Genomic DNA, 16488 nt, shown 5'->3' on the forward strand with positions numbered 1-16488 from the left:
CACCTAGATTGGCTTGTTGCTGGCTGAGCTAGGTGGACGACCTTCACTGTAAAGTTCTATCCGTGAAATAGTAAGACGTCATTCTTTTTTATGGCTGGTAGGATCCCATTGTACAGTCTCATGTCATTCCACAGCTCCTCAGCAGTGGTCCATACACACGACCAGTGGGCTCTACCATGCAGCCCACTGGTCCTAGGAGAGTCCTAGGGTTTTGTAGTTATACCTGTGATTGACTGATGATGGCAATCACCTAACGGAGCGTTTCTAAGAACACACCCCATCATTCAGGTATGTGACTGCACATGCGCCAGAACTTCCTTACCCACCCATCCGCTGCTGGGAATGTGGGTTGCTTCTGTGTCTTGGCTGTTGTAAATAGTGTTGTGGTGAACACATGGCTGCAGGTGGTCACCTCGAGTGTCCCGGGCCTGCAGGCTCTGGAGAATGTGCTGTTGTCAAACTTTTCTTTTCCCTCCATGGGGGTCCTTGATGCAGAATGACTGGATGTGACGGACTCGCTAGTGTTTCTTCCAGTCTTGGGGAAGAGGCTTTAGAACTGCTCCTGCAACATGGTGACGAAGTTCCAGGCCACACTGGCTGCTCTGGGTCAGGGCGAGTGTGACTCGGGATGGCACAGGGAGATCTTGAACTTCTTCTGTGGTAGTTTTCATTTTGAACCCCAGTGAAGAAAGATTCTGTCTCCTCCCAGGGCTTGGTTCTGCTCAGGAACCACTCCCTCCTTGCCCTGTTGGGAGCTGTGCTCTGGGGGCAGGAACCACACCGACATGGAGACGGGGCCTGTGGCCACTGGGACTCACTGGGAGCTTTGGTCTTGGCTTGGTGGCAGCTCTCCTGGGTCAGTGACTGTGGGAGCAGGTGCATGTGAAGGGCCGGTGGAGAGAGTGGTGGGGGAGAGGTCTCTGGGGGGACAGGGCAGGCCCCAGCCAGAAGACCAGCGTCCCCAGGTAACATTCAGTCTTCATGCTCAAATTTCATTAGAGCCCCTAATACTTGTCAAATCACAATGTGCCCCTCATAGTTAACCTTTTTTAAAATTACAGGGTTGCACTTTTTCTCAGAGGACTCACTTACCAGCAAGTTGAATGCTGTGTTCTTGTAAAATCCTTAGAAGTTGGGGATTCTGCCCTTTAGTTTTAGAAAACACCCTCCATCCAGCCTCACAAAGCCCAAGTCAGCCCCCATGGCCAGTCTGTCAGAATAATCAACCTGCCTCTTGGTAAAGGTGTTCCTGTGAGGCATCTCGTGCTGAAATCTGGTTCTCAAGTGGACAGACACACAGCGATGGAGTGCTCTGTCTTAGGAAATGTCACCTGGCTGTGGGAGACCCGCCTTGGGTGTTTGTCACTGCCCTCTGGAGTGATGCTCATGGCTCAGCCCAGCGCCTCTGTCAGGCTCTGCCTAGGGCCATGGGCCTCATGGGGGAGAGAGTCTTTGGTTCCTGGGGAAGTGCAGCCATGGGCGGGGGTGGAAGGAACCCCATCCCATCAGTCAGTGCAGTGTCAGCAGAGATGGAGGTCTCCATGGGGTCAGCTAGTGTTCCCCCCGCCCCCACAGCCATGCCTGCACATTACTGAGTTTGGAGATCACTGGGTAGGTGCCAGTATAGTACCATGCCCCAAAATTGCCCCTGCGTTGGGGGCAGGGGCAGAGACCACAGAGCAGCCCAGGACCGATTGGGTAGACCCGGTTGGCTCTGCCCCAAGTCTCTCCTGTCATTGAGCTCTGGGCTGACTTTATTCGTCCCTGTTCTCTGATAAGGAAGGTCTTTGCAGGAGGCCCCAGGACAGCTGAGGCAATGCTGTTACTCCTAAGTGACATGTGTACGTGGGGTCCTAAGGGACAGGCCACAGGGGCTCCTGCAGGTCAGGAAGGCTGAGGGGTCGGGCCTGGCCCAAAGCATGCAGTGTCCCCTGAAATGGCTTTTAAAAATAATGGCCTTATTGCACTGTAATTCACATTCCATCTAGTTCACACAATTAGAGTGTGTAATTCAGTGGTTTTTAGTACAAATGCCTGTTCTTGGTCTCAGAGTGAGGATTGGACAGAGACACATGCATTTTCCTGTTGGAGGTTTTGAGGACTAGGTTAGGTTGAGACAAGGCCAAGGCCCTCACCAAGTGTCTGCGGCCATGATTCTGTTAAAGATGACTCCCAACAGGTACCTCAGCTACTTGGGACTTCAGAGTGTTACCCCTTCTCTGCACTGACTGTGGGGACTAACTTGTGGGGACTCAGGGGAGCAACCGATAGAAGGGGGCAGGGTCCAGTCCTGGCCTGACAGCTGAAGCCTCCTGCCAGCTGAGCATGCACCAGGAAAGAGGAGATGAGGACTCTGGGGACCCGTCATGTGACAAGGCTTGAGTTCCTAGGCCTGAGGGATCTCACTAGGGGTGCGGGGCAAGTGCATCGGACCGTTCCCCTCCCCCCGAGAGCTTTTCAGAAACACATGCTTGATCTCTGGGTGAGCTTCCTGCAGCTGCTGTGAAAATGAGCAAATGACCATAAGCACAGTGATTTAAAACAACCCACGTTTATAAAAACTAGACTTTGGTGGTAATCATGATGGGATTTCCTCACTATACATACAGATGGTGAAATATAAACCTATCTACCTGAAACTTAAAAACAGACAAACCAAAAACAGTTTCATTATGAGAACAAATTGGTGGTCACCAGAGGGGAAGGATGGTAGTCAGGGGCAAATCAGGTAAAGGGAGTCGTTTGTGTGGTGGATGGAAACTAGACTGTTGGGTTGGGCCCGTGATACAGCACGTCATGAAGAGAATGTTGTACACCTGAAGTCTCTATCATGTTACAAACCATTGTTACTTCAATTTTTTAAAAACCCGAATTTATTCTTGTATAGTTCTAGAGGTCGGAAGTCTGAAGTATCAATATTTCAGGGCTAACACTCAAGTCCAGCAGGGCCAGCTCCTTCTGGAGTCTTCAGGGGAGAATTGATCTTGATTTGTTGCAGAGTCAAGGAGCCACCTGCTTTGCTTAGCCGCTGGCCCCTTCCGCGGATTGCTCCCACCTCTGCTTCTGTCTTCTTGGCTCCCTCTGATCCTGATCCTCCTCCCTCCCTCTTGGGAGGAATCTTGTGTTGACATTGGGCCCCCCACCCTCCAGATAACCCAGGATTGTCCCCCACCTCAGCGTCCTTCACTTTACCCCTCTGTAAAGTCCCTTTGCTGTGGAATGGAGGATAGACGTGGGTTGCAGGGATTAACCTGTGGGAGTCTTCAGGAGGGCGTTGTTGTGCTGCCCGCCGTCTCTCCCAACCCAGTTTCTTCCATCCTCCTGCCCCGTCCCCACCCCACAGCTCCCGATCTGTCTTTTCTTTTTTTTTTTTTTAAGATTTATTTATTTTTTATTTATTTATACAAGCACTGGGTACAGTCAGAAGCGCGGGAGGGTGAGAGAATTCACCAGAGCCAGAGCGGGGAGCAGAGCGGGCTGAAGGACCGAAGTACACTGCTGAGGGGAGCAGCGGGCGGCAGGAGAGGTCTGCGCGCCATGTGGGACCCTCCTCCGGTGGCCGGGAAGCAGCTGGGGATTGAACCGGCGCCGCAGAGGCTGCAGGCAGCTTTGCAACCCAGCGCTCAACCGCTGCGCCACCGGGGAGGCCCCCGATCTGTCTTTTGCTGCATTTACACACGTGTACTTTTGGCTAAAGCATCTTACAGTATGTTGCAGGTGTCACATTGCTCCATCTCTGAATAACTCGGCAACACTCTAGGGCACCTCTAAGACGCCCCATCATCTCAGGGGCCTGCTGTGCCGCCCGTTCTCCAGGTTTCCACTGTCTTTAGGAAACTGCCTACTTCACCGCATGGGGTTGTGATGTCTCCTTAGTCTCGCTCTAAAATTTTTTTTTAAATTATATTATTCTCCTGTCTCTTGAGAAGAGTACTACTTTTTTCTTTTACAAATACGAAATTTATTTTATTTTATTTTGTTTTATTTTATTTTATTTTATTTTGCAAATATAAAATTTAATGTTTTTCTTCTTATCCCCTCCTCATCTTTCTTTGGGGGGGCGGGTTAAGTAATAGCTTCATTGCCTAGATTTCGCTCACCGCATCGCTCACCCACTTTAAGGCATGCACTCCCATGGTTTTTAGTGCATAGTCACCTTCACTTGCGACCAGTGGTGGATATTGCACATACAGCAGGGGTCCCAGTAGGCTGTGCCATCTAGCCTGGGAGTGTAGTGGGCTGTATCTTTGCTGGTGTGATTACACTTTCGGATCTTTGCAGAAAAACATCGCCTAACAGTGCATTTTTTAGACTGTGTCTCTGACATGAAGTGATCCGTGACTATATTTAGACTGCACCCACCCCTGCAGTCAACTTGAGAATACTTCCATATCCCATGAAGAATCCCCTTAGCCTGGGGTGCAATATGTGACCATTTGTGTCTGGCGTTTTTCCCTGAACCCTTTGTTCAGCCTACCTCCATGTGGTAGTGAACGTCAGAGGTTTTTTGTTTTTTGTTTTTCCTTTTCGAAGCTCAAAAATACTCTAGTACGTGGAAGAACCATCCTGCGTTACCCATTCGTCTGTTGGGCTGCTTTTACCTTTCGACCATTGGGAATCACGCTGCTCTGAACATTAGTGTTCAAGTGTTTGTGTGGACATATGTGCTCACTTCTTTTGGGTGTGAATAGCATTGCTGGGTCATACAGTAATTCCGTGCGTACTTTTTTGAGGAACTGCCTGACTGTTCTCTACAGCAGCGGCCCCACATTCCCTCCCACCGGTGTGTGAGAGGGCTCTGACTTCGCCCTGTCTTTGCCGCCCCATGTTACTGTCTGCCCTCTGCATTGTAGCCACCTCGGTGGGGATGATGTGTGTCTCGCTGTGGTTTTGATATGCATTTTCCTGACGCGTGGTGGTGCTGAGCATCTTTCCTGTGTCTGCTGGCCCCTCATGTGTCTTCTTGGAGGAATATCTATTCTTTGCCCATTTTTCAGCTGGACTGTTTGTCTTCTCATGCCTGAGTTGCAGAGCCCTGTTATTTTGTCATGACACTGTTTTGCAAAGAGTATGTCTCTTTCTGGACTCTTCTGTGAGTTCCCTCACGTTAGGCTCCCTCTTGGCCCTCTGTTCCCCCTGTGTTTCCAGTAAACTACAAGGAAATTTGGCCCAGGGCTGGTTTCAGTCAGATTCCTTTTTCTTGAAATATGTGCATGTTGGGTATTTATTTGCCCTCCCACAAAAATGGGTCAAAGGTTATAGAGTGCTGGGATTAGAAATCATTTTCATTCTCTTTATATCTACCTACTAAAAATACTTCGTTTTAAAAGGTACAAATGAGAGAAACTCCCCTCCCCCGCCCACATCTTGCCTGGAAGAGCCGAATCTAGACAGCATTGGTGGTTGGAGCAGAGTGTTCTTGCCAGCGTGGACGCGCAGAGCTACCTGCTGTGCTGTCATCTGCCTTTTTCACCTCCTAGATGTAAAACTCATCTGCATAGTGTGATTTTGGATGTGAGAAAGAGCTCGCGTGGCAAGGCCCTGGGGCCACCCACGCTCTGCCTGGGACAAGCTGGCCTTGGGTGGGGGGTGAGATGTCCACCTCACTGTGCTGTCGCCCCTACAGTGCTGAGTAGACAGGGGGGCGGGCAGGGGGCGACCTCTGTGGGATTCCATTTGAGATGATGCAGTTGCTTGGAGCTCAGGAGAAGCCGTCGCTCTCCTGCAGGTGGAGGAGGAGGCATGCCTAGGAGGAGGCGCGCAGGCAGAAGACAGCAGTAGGTGGGTGGGTCCTGGCACCATCACCGCCAGGTACGAGACTCAGCCCTTGCAACTGACCCTGGCCAGGCCTCCAGGCATATGATTTCCCCTTGTGTCCTGAGTCCTTATTAGTGAACTGTGAAAAATGGGGTTACTGTATGGAGTTGCCCGTTCACTTACATAAAAAGCAAAGAACAAGGTGGGGGTGTTACATGTTGATATGTTCACTATCACCACCACCACCAAACCTGGGCACCATTTACCTCAGACTGAGGAGCTGGCCTCTGACCTTTTTGTGGCCATGTAGGACTTGGGACCCGGGAGAAGACCAGGAGTAGGGGGGAGGTGAGAACATCACTTTCTGGCGGCAGGTCTGAGGAAGGATCTGATCTTCCATACAGGTGGGTGTGCAGGGATGCCCTTGGGCGTCTGCGGCTCTGTGCCGGCAGGAGTGGTTACGCTCCCCAGTGGGTGTGGGAAGTCTTGGGGGATGGGAAGTGGGATGGGCAGGGATGGGATGGCTCTTGGGTTGTGAGCAGCTTGTCCCCTTGTTATCAAGGTCCTTGCCCACAGAGGCCACCCATGTCCTTCTCCCCGCCTCTCCACCCTCCTGTGTCTCCCTTCACGCTGATTTTTGAAGGGGTCAGGGTCTACTCGCCTAAGCTATAAGCTCCCCCAGGACAGTTACACTGGCACCCCACCTGGTATTGGAGACCCGAGCCAGCCCCACGTGCCCATGTCTGGACTGGACGGGAGAGAGCCAGCCTTTGGGACTTGTGAGGATGGCAGACGGCAGTGCAGCTACTACGCTCTGGCTGTGGACAAGAGGCTGGGCTGGGACAGTATGATGGTCAGTCCTGAGGTCTGTCAGAGTGGGCAGCCTCCTGGGTGGGCTCTGGAGCCCTCTGGTGCCTGCTGCTCTGCAGGAGGTGGGTGGGAGGTGGTTGTAGGTTGAGATAGGCCTGTTCTTTTTATAAATCTGCGTTTTCATGGTGGTTCCTTCACATCCCTCCCAGAGCGATTATTATTTGTTGTCATGGGCAATCATGGCCTTCTGTACAGCTGTGCGGCTGCTCCCAAGGAGAGGCCTTGGGACTTGCTGTGGACACAGGACAGAGGGCCTCAGTGGGGCCCCAGTCCTGGATGTTCAGGTGACCCATGTGTCGGGATTCTCAGGGGCCCTTGCCAGTAGTGCAGCCTTTCGTGTCATCTCCCCGGTCCCAGCCCCATCAGCCACGGGCTGGGGAATGGGTGGTTGAGGACAGAGCCTGGATGAGGGTGCTGGTGAGCCCCCAGCCTCCAGATCTGTGCCAGGAACTGACGACCTAATTCCTGGGCTTATGCTGCCCTCTAGTGTCTGCCTGGAAGAGTGCCTTAGGGAAGCCCGTGCTCCACCCCCGCCGCACCCCCTTCCCCAAGCATCTTGGTGACAAAGAGCCACCTTTCGGGGCTGGTGGGGGTTTCCTGCCTTTCTTTCTCATAGCCCAGCCCTCTCTGGGGCTTGGGGAAGGGGCTGGGCTTGCTTAAACTGTCTTGTCAGTTCTCAGGTCTGCACTCACACTTGGACTCTGACCTTTTTCAAATCCTGGAGGAAGTCTGGCTTTCCCTCAAATTGGGGGAATTTAGCCAGGAGAATTTAATCTGTCAGCAGGGGCCTTTCCCCAGAGTCTGTCACCAAACCCCTTCCTGCTTGGGGTGGGCCCCTGATCCCCGGCAGTAGTGTCTCTCAGGGCGAGACTTGGCCACGCTTGCCCTGCTGCGTTGGAACCTCCCAGGTTATTTGGAGCATCTTGGATTACGGGAAACCAGCCCTTCTGGTCAGGCTTCAGCTCTCCCTCTTCCGGATTCCCGCTTTGGGCTGCCTGGGGGTCATTGGGGTCTGGGTTCACCCTCAGCAACCAGGCCAGCACTAGCGTGACTTGTGCTGCTCACAGGTGGTCCCTGCTTGGGTCCCATGTGAGAGAAGACACACTCATCGTCGGAAGCCTGCCCTGTGCTGCCTTCTCTCCAAGGAGATGTGCTGATTTGAAGCTGATGCCAGTGAGCCTAGGCGACTACTCCCTGGTCCGAAAGGTTTAACTTCTGAGGGCCCCTTGTTGAAAATGAGTGCTCTGGCTTCCAACATCGCATTGGCTTTAGAACTAGGACACCTCTGTTTTTAATTAGTTGAAGTCATTTTGGTCTTTTGTGCCAGGGCAGAATACTGCAGTCGGCCCCCAGCTTCCTCTTGCCCTTCTCACTCAGCTGTAGCCCTGCTGCCTTTGTCTTCTGGAGGCCGGGGGTATTTTTAGTGTCTCCTGAGGGAGAAGAGGACCCAAGGGTGGTGCTCTAACATGCTCACGCTCTCTTGTCTTCCCTCGCAGGTGCTGCCTCTTCTCAGCTGCAGCCATGGGGTCTGAGGATCATGGGGCCCAGAACCCGAGTTGTAAAATCATGACGTTTCGCCCAACCATGGAAGAATTTAAGGACTTCAACAAATATGTGGCCTATATCGAATCCCAGGGTGCCCACCGGGCAGGCCTGGCCAAGGTGGGTGATGTCCCTGTTCCAGGCAGCTTGGTAGCAGCCTCTGCCCTGCATGTGCCCTCTTCTATACGTGGAGTTGACTTTGAAGACAGAGGCTGTGTTTCTTCATGTTCACATGAGCTTGTGTGTGTGGTGTGGCTCACGCAATAATCTGGGAGATTCTGGAAGATTTGTGAGCTGTTTGTTTTGGGTTCTTCTAGTTGTTTTGTATGACTTTCACTTTATCTAAGATTACCTAGCCCTTTATTATTTAAACGTAAGGGTCTATAAACATTTCCTACAAAAAAACAGATAACAAATTTTTTCAGCCACCCCTCAGCTCTGCCACTATAGGCAACTCATAACTGGACATCATCACTGTGTGCCAATCAAACTTTATTTAGGGACTCAGGAATGTGAATTTCATGGAATTTCTACTTGTCTCAAAACAATCTTATTTTTCTCCTCAACCATTTGAAAATAAAACAAAAACATTGTTAACCCTTGGGCTGCAGCAGGTGGGGTTCAGCTTGCTTGGACGTGTTGGCCATTATATTGCTACAGTGAGATTAGTGTCCTAGCCACCCCAACCCCGGTTTTGGAGGATTTTGTTACTATTACTAGTTTCTCCCCTGGTTCTTTCACGCCTGGACTCCCAGCCTGAGGAGATAAGGCAGTGGCCTGCAACGCCCTTCTCCCCACCCCATTCATGTTCACTGTCAACCATGATAGTAAAGGGACAGCAGGACGTGTCAGTGGCTCTGCTACTGGAGCTGTGCTGTTCCCTGGCCTTCACTTTTCCCTTCAGTGGGCCTCGGTGCTCACAGTACCTCTCCAGACTGTTTCTCTGCTGTTTCTCATCTGACTGAAGTTTGTCATCCCCAGAAGGGCCTGGAAACTCTGTGCCTGGGGTGCTTGCAGGTTCAGAAGCTTCCAGTTGGGAACTTCTGTCTGCCTGATGGATAGATGGGGTGGTGACACTCTCCTGGCACATCATAAGTGCCCAGTTGTGGAGAGACTCTGGGTCTTGATGCCCATTGTGGTGGGGGACAGGGAAGGGGAATTTCGTTATCTGGGAATTTTATTCCCGTGTCTCCTGTCTTTGACCTAGTTCCACTCTTCCCGGGGTGCAGTCTGTCCGCTTTTGGATTCAAGTTGTCCTTCATGTCAGGAACATTGTAGTGAATTAATATCATAGCCCGTTCTGCTAGAAGCACCTCGAGTTCCACTCCATCACTCTCTCACCCCTTTGCCTGTGCTGCTTCCATGTCACTGCTCTCTGAACCAACAGCCTTCACCCTGGCTATTCCCTGCTTGTCCTGCTCCCTGAGCAGCTTCCGGTGACACGTGTGTCCCTGGTGATCTATCCTCCGCCTCTGACTGCGCCTTCCTTGTGCTCCTTCCTCCTCGTCTGCTTCTGTCTGTGTCTTCACCTCTCCTTTGAGCCTTGATGGCTCTGTGTGGAGCTTTTAATTCCAGGGGACCAATTTTTCGCTCATTTATTTCAATTAATGAGAAACCTATAGGACCGGAGTTTTGTGAGGCAAATATTTTCAGAATCTGTTTTCCCTCAGTCTTGTTTTGCATATTCCTTTTCACTTTTATATGACACTTTGTGTGCTATCTTGTCTTTGATAGTTGCTTTTGGACACAGGGAATCCTTCCTGAAACTGTCCAAGGCGCCAGCAGTGGCGGGGGGTAGGTACAGGGCGGGTTCTGTGTGTGGAGGCGGAGAGAGCTGCCAGGAGATCCTGGTGATACACACGCGTGCACCATCATTCTCCTGCCTCGCAGGGTGTGCCAGTGTTTCTAATCTTCTGGCGGCCTCCCTGCCACCCTGTGGGGACAGATGGCTCCAGGGAGGCATGTTCCTCAGTCCTGGGCACTGCCTGCTCCTTTCAAATGGGATCCCTTGGCTCTCAGGTCTGCCAGACAATTTGAAGATGGGACACATGTCCTGCAGGCCTGAGTGGACTCTAGATGTACTTTTCCTCACTCTTCCTTATCTCGTGGGTCTCGACCACCACCTGTACATGTGAGAGCATGTGTGTTGTGTTTTCTTCTTTTATCAAAGCTGTACTTGGTCCCCCACCAGTAAGCCTGTGGGACCTGGTGGCATGCTCAGCAGGCAGTGGCTTTGGGTGGTGGGAGCCCCATACCAAGCCGTGGATCAGGGTGGCGAGGGCCTGTGCGCAGCCGCTCTGTACATGCATGGGGGTCAGTGCGGAGCCAGACTCCTGTACCTGAACAGGACTGGGTCTCCCCAGGCTTTTATGGAAGCTCCGGGGTGGGAGGGAGCCAAAGGAGCCTGGGGGTGGTGGTGAAGGACACAGGCAGTGTGGGAGTGGTCAGAGTACTTCGGTGCCCTCTTCCGTGTCCCTGAGAATGGCCCCGTGGTCAGGTGATTATCCTTCCTCCTCCCAGCTGCCAGGCCTGCCGTCTATGAATGGCTTTGGGACCTGGCAGTTTCAAGGGGCAGAGCTGACCCTTTACTTTCTGCCCTGGGTACTTTTCTACTCACACTTCTGCTCCAACAGCTTAGATGCTCCCAGCTTGGCCATGTGTTCCTGGACCCTGCCTGGTGTTCCTGTTCCCTTGGGAGGTGTGGCCTTGCTCCTCCGCTGCTTATAGCTGAAGCTCACCCTCCAGGAATTTAGAGTAAAGGTCTGTCCAGGGGGTCCCAGCCATTAGGCTCACAGAACTGAAGCACCTAACCAGGGCAAGGAAAGGAAGATGTTGGGGAGGCTAAGCAGATTCCTGAGTCCCAGCAGGCACACTTGGTGGGGGTGGGGGCACGAGGCCCCCCACCTTGTGAGGGTGGGGCCATTAGCAATCAGATGCTCAGAATACTCACAGTTCACTAGGTGACACCCTTCAGCTGTCCTTAACCTGAAGGGCTGTCTTCAGATTGCATTCTTGTAGAGATTTGACAGCGCTAGGCCTCAGTTAGCTGCTTCCACCCTGAAGGACTTTTCCAGAGGCTGCAGCTGGAGGTAGTCCTCTAAATGCAGCTGTTTCGGAAGCTGCTCGGTGTGCGTCCAGGTGACAATGCTGCACACTTGTGCAAAGCAGTATGGGCGTGTCTGACACGCACCTCTGTGGTCTGCACGTGTCTTTACCACAGGGGTGTCTGTGAGGGATGGTATAAGGGAGCAAAGTGACTGAAGATGTTCATTTGGGGGGGATTTGGGAATGGTGTGTTTTGGTTCATTCATTTACTGGGATGATGTTCAGTTCTTAACAGAACTGAAGTGGGTGCACTCATGGTCCCTGCTTTCAGTGTGGGTTTGGTGCTGAGCCGGGCTTGTGGTACCCCCTATTGCAGGAAATTCACACCCATGTAATGACAAAGTAGGTTCAAGGAATCCTGTCTCTAAACCCTTTTCTCTGGGACAGTAGCTCAGATCCTGGAGGCACAGGTCTCCTAGGTATCTGCCTTTTCAATCTTGAGTGTCTTAATCACTGACTCCAAGAAAACTGTCCTCCTACAGGCCAGCCCCGCACTGTGTGGTCACATGGCCCCATAAACCCAGCACTCAGACCCCCAGTGCTCATAGCTGGACCACACTGAAGTGGGGGAGGAGACCTTCAGAGAGTCTGCCTCATCTGAACAGATGTGTCCCCAGATGTGGCTAATCTTCACTAAACTGTAAATTAGGGCCCCCTCTTGACGGAGTGTCATCGGGACTGCTAATATCACTTATTTGAAGCCAGGATCACTCTCAGTTGTGACCACAGATGTCCCTACACGTCACCCAATGTCCCCTAGGGGGCAGAGCTGCCCCAGGTGAGGACCACTGACTTCCTGTTATTGTTATTTATTTTTTAGGTCAGTCACCCCACAGTGGGGCAGCCTCTCTGTTGGTAACAGGCAACTGAAAATAAGTGCTTTCATGGCCGAGTAAAACATTTCTTCCACCCGTGTGATAGGGAGTCCTTGGAGATGGTAACTGGACGACAGCCATTCTGGAAGCTGTCACTTCAGGAGTCGGCAGGGTGTTCTTCCCGCAGGCTCTGAGCAGACTAAGGGGTCTGTCTCTGAGCTTGTGGCCCATGCACTGACAAATGGATTGGTTTAGTTCCAAAGCTGTTGGGCTTCCTGGATGGGCTTGCAGACACCCAACAGACTGGAGAGACCCACTTGTGTTGCCCTAACCAGAGATGAGGAAAGGAGGAAGTTGGGGAGGCTGAACAGATTTCTGAGCCCCAGCAGGCACACTTAGTGGGGCCAGGGGCAGGAGGCCCCTCTAGCCGGGGTGGGTCTTTAACTTGTGACCTGGGTGGAGGCACTCCCAGAAGCCCTGACACCAAGCCTTCCGCGCCCTCAGTGGCCCCTGTGTGAAGGGAGGGGGAGAAGACTGCGCTCTGTTCAGGGTCAAGGCTTTTGGCCACCTGCTGGTGAGAACTGACTGCAGAGAAATAGCCATGCCTTTGCTCAGAGGTGACCTTCTCGGGTCTGTCCCGCTTGGAATCGTCACCCTGGGTGCCTCTGGAACTCTCTTTCTCCTTGGTCCTTAGGGTTTAGTACTAAGTATTAAGTACGTACCTGTTAGGTTAACGCACACAACCTTTCCTTCTCTTATTATCTGCCTTTTCCCATCAGAATGTTAGTTCCATGAGGGCCGGGATCTTTGTTTCCCCAGCACCTAGAGCTGTGGTTGCTGGGTAGGTGATCAGGGAAATGGTGTTTCCTAAGTCTGGAGGGGCACGCGGTGCTGATTTCTACCACTAGAGGGCGCTGTAGCACAGCACTCCCTGGGCAAAGTGAGGACGTTCCATTCTGGTTTTAGCAGATAACATATCAGCCCTTGGGCTCTGGGGGTGTTCCCAGCTTTTCCCTTTTTTAAAAAAAAAGATTTATTTATTTATACAAGAACCGGGGTATAGGCCAGATGCTCGGGAGGGTGAAAGGATTCACCAGAGACAGAGTGGGGAACAGAACAGGCAGATGACCATAATACACTGCTGAGGGGAACAGAGGGCAAGACAGGAGAGGTCTGCCATGCCATGTGGGACCCTCGCCGGCAGGCCAGGATCAAACCTGTGCTGCAGAGGCTGTGGACAGCTTCACAGCTTGGCGCTCAACCGCCTGTACCGCCAGGGGAGGCCCTGTTCCCAGCTTTTCTGCAGATGCTCTGATAGGCAGTGTGGGGAGCTAGGCACAGCTCTGCCTAATGTGCAGTGTCTACATTGGTGGCACTGAAGTCTCTCAGGGGGTTTGATCACTCTTTGTGCCACCCTAGGGCAGGGCTGAGCAGAGCTCCCTGGAGAGTCACCTCTGGTCTCCCAGGAGAGGGCGGTGTGTTTCTGTCCCTGCTAGTGCCTGGTCCTCAGTGGCCATGCTATTTGGGGGTACCACTGACTCTCTCTGGTTCTTGCAGATCATCCCCCCAAAGGAGTGGAAGCCACGGCAGACGTATGATGACATCGATGACGTGGTCATACCAGCCCCCATCCAACAGGTGGTGACAGGCCAGTCGGGCCTCTTCACACAGTACAACATCCAGAAGAAGGCCATGACTGTTGGGGAGTACCGCCGCCTAGCCAACAGCGAGAAGTATGCATCCGGGAACTGGGTTGGTGGGGTGTGCTCTTGAGTCCCTGGCCGTGAGGTGGAACCACAACTTGAAAGCTTCTGTGCCCCTAGAAGTGGGACTTGGTAGCTTTTGTCTCTGTGAAGCACAGTCCCCCAGGGGCCCTAGGAATGCAGAGATGTTAGGTACACACAATCCCCCAAAGTGCACTCATGGGCCTTCATGGCACACACACACGGGCATGCAGACAGTCATGCCCATGTGCTCATGGGCACATTCATGAGCATTCCCAGGACATATGGGCCCTACATCCCATGTCAGCCATGGTCTGGGCTCTTGGGGCACACATGGGCACACATGCTCCCAGAATCCTACTGGCACATTCAGGAACCTTCCCGGCATACACTCCCTGGTGATCTCATGGTTACATTCATGAGCATTCACAGCACACGCACAGGCACACACAGTCCCATGAGCTCATGGGCATTCACGTGCAGTCATTGTATATACACACAGCACACACTCCAGTGAGCTCACAGGCATCTTCATGAGCATCATGGTGCATACACAGGCACAAGACATCATGGTTTTCCTTCCCTTTTCTGTATTGTTCCCAGCTCTCTCATTCACAAAATCATTTGTCTATTTCTGTCCTGTCTTTGTTCTCAAACATAGGTGCCCTGTGGGGGCAAGGCCTTATCTGCCCTTTTACTCACTGACCCTCTCCCCATGACAGTCCTAGTCTGTTGTTGGTGCTCTTGGTATTTGCAGACTGGTGAGAGGATAAGCCACATTCCCTTCACCTGCCCCCACTGTCCCTGGTGTCTTCTGACTTGAGTTCCCCAGACAAGGTCATTAACAAGATGGGATGCATGACATCCTTCTGGCAGGGGCCTCTCACCCTCCCCTATACACGCATCCCTGGCATAAATGCTTGTCCACCTGGACTCAGACCACATCCATGTGCTCAAGGGCGGTGCCTGTGGTGGGGCCAGCGGGGGGCCTGAGCAGAGCTACTCCCAAGATGTGTACAGCAGGTACCCCAGGGTCTGCCAGGCGCATCAGATGCAGGCCCAGTGCCCGCAGCTCATCTCTGTTGCTGTTTGCTCACCAGGTACTGCACTCCACGGCACCAGGACTTCGATGACCTGGAACGCAAGTACTGGAAGAACCTCACCTTCGTCTCCCCTATCTACGGGGCTGACATCAGCGGCTCTCTGTACGATGATGTGAGTACTGGAGTCCCCTTGGTGCCTTAGCCGACCATTCTGGGGGAAACAAGGGGCTCGGTTTCTTGGTAACTGTTGGAAGAGAAAGAGTATGACTAGGACTTGTTTTGAAAAACCAAAGTTAAAATGACACTTAGCTATGTTTTCTTCTGGATTCTAGGTACAACTATAGTAAGTCCTCCCTTAACATAACTACAGGTTCTTAGACACTGACTTTAAGTGAAATAATGTAGAACAAGAACAGACCATTGAATAATGTCCTTTGTTGCATTGTCAACTGGAATTTTTGTTTTCTTGTCAACATTAAAATGAAATGACATTGAAAGCGACGATGTAATCCGAGGCCCTGCTGAAGTGCTGAGTCTTAGGACAATGAACCCGGTGGTTTTCCTGATCCACGGAATCTTTCCTACTCAGTTGCCGCCTGCTGGCCCTGACCCAGCCTCCTTCCCTCAGCAGCTGACCTCAGCAGAGGGACAGAATGGTCTTAATGTCATAAAATGGTCTTTAAAAAGATGACACTTGTGTTTCACTTCCTCTCCTGGAGACTGCTCTTCCTCCTCGGATATTCAGTTACTTTCCATGTTTCTGTTCTTCCCGGAAACCTGGGAGCCACGACTTCTCAGCCAGCCTGGCTGACATTGGCTTCACCCTACGTGTGTTTTGTGTATTTTGGCCCCATCAGCCAACTTGTCTTCTAGCCAGTGCGGAGGCACTGGGGGCAGGTTGACTGCCAGTGGGGCTGTGTCCCTGGGTCTCTGGGGTCTGTGGGGACCTGTCACCTGAGTGGTGGCTGTCCCTCCTGTGCGCTGCCATTGCCTTTCTACTTGCTTTGAGGGCTTCCCAGCCCTGAGGGCCTGCACCTCCCAAACCCATGTTTCATACCAGGCGTGAGGCCCAGAGCAGCCCTCCCTGGCACTCACCTGACTGTCCAGTTTCATCCTTGCAGGATGTCTGGAAGCTGCTCGGGCAGGGCACAGCGGGAGTTGCCCTCCGCACACAGCGCTGTGGCATGTGTGTGCCCATGGGCTCCTGTATGCCTTCTCACAGGACTGCACACTTGCCTCCCTGGCCAGCCTGCACCAGGGAGGTCTGGTGACTTTGACCAGAGGCATTGGCTGTCGCCAAGCATCGGCATCACACCTGATCTCGGGAACCCAAAGAGAGCAGTTGTGCTAGGGTCTCTGCAGGCAGGGCCGGCAGTCACCCCAAGCAGGAGCCTCCATTTATAACTCAAATCCTTACAGCATCAAGGTGCCCTCTCCCTACTTTCCTAAGGCTTGGGACACCCTCTGTGTCTAGTTTCGAGCTGGCCTTGGAATCCGTTCTGGTGGGTGGACCTCACTTGCTGTGTCCCTCCACCCTGGCCACCCTTCACTCAATGTCAGTTTGGACAAAGCTCTTTGATGTCCATCGACGTCTGTCCTGGCCCCACCCAGTGTGCAGTGCTGCTGCTGCTT

At 52.5% G+C, this 16488-nt stretch overlaps 1 protein-coding gene across 2 annotated transcripts in view; it reads left to right on the forward strand.

Annotated features, from left to right (window-relative positions):
- Nucleotides 1-16488, forward strand: part of KDM4B (lysine demethylase 4B) — a 130639-nt gene that overhangs the window by 27947 nt on the left and 86204 nt on the right. For both annotated transcript variants that reach the window (XM_037505140.2, XM_037505141.2), the window contains exons 3-5: nt 8124-8289; nt 13647-13822; nt 14914-15028. In XM_037505140.2, coding sequence (XP_037361037.1) covers nt 8149-8289; nt 13647-13822; nt 14914-15028 — 432 coding nt within the window. In that variant the 5' untranslated portion in view covers nt 8124-8148. The remainder of the gene's footprint in view (nt 1-8123; nt 8290-13646; nt 13823-14913; nt 15029-16488) is intronic.

This window comes from Talpa occidentalis, unplaced genomic scaffold, assembly GCF_014898055.3.
Source record: "Talpa occidentalis isolate TD23 unplaced genomic scaffold, MPIMG_talOcc4v2.1 talOcc4.12, whole genome shotgun sequence".
Lineage (NCBI taxonomy): Eukaryota > Metazoa > Chordata > Mammalia > Eulipotyphla > Talpidae > Talpa > Talpa occidentalis.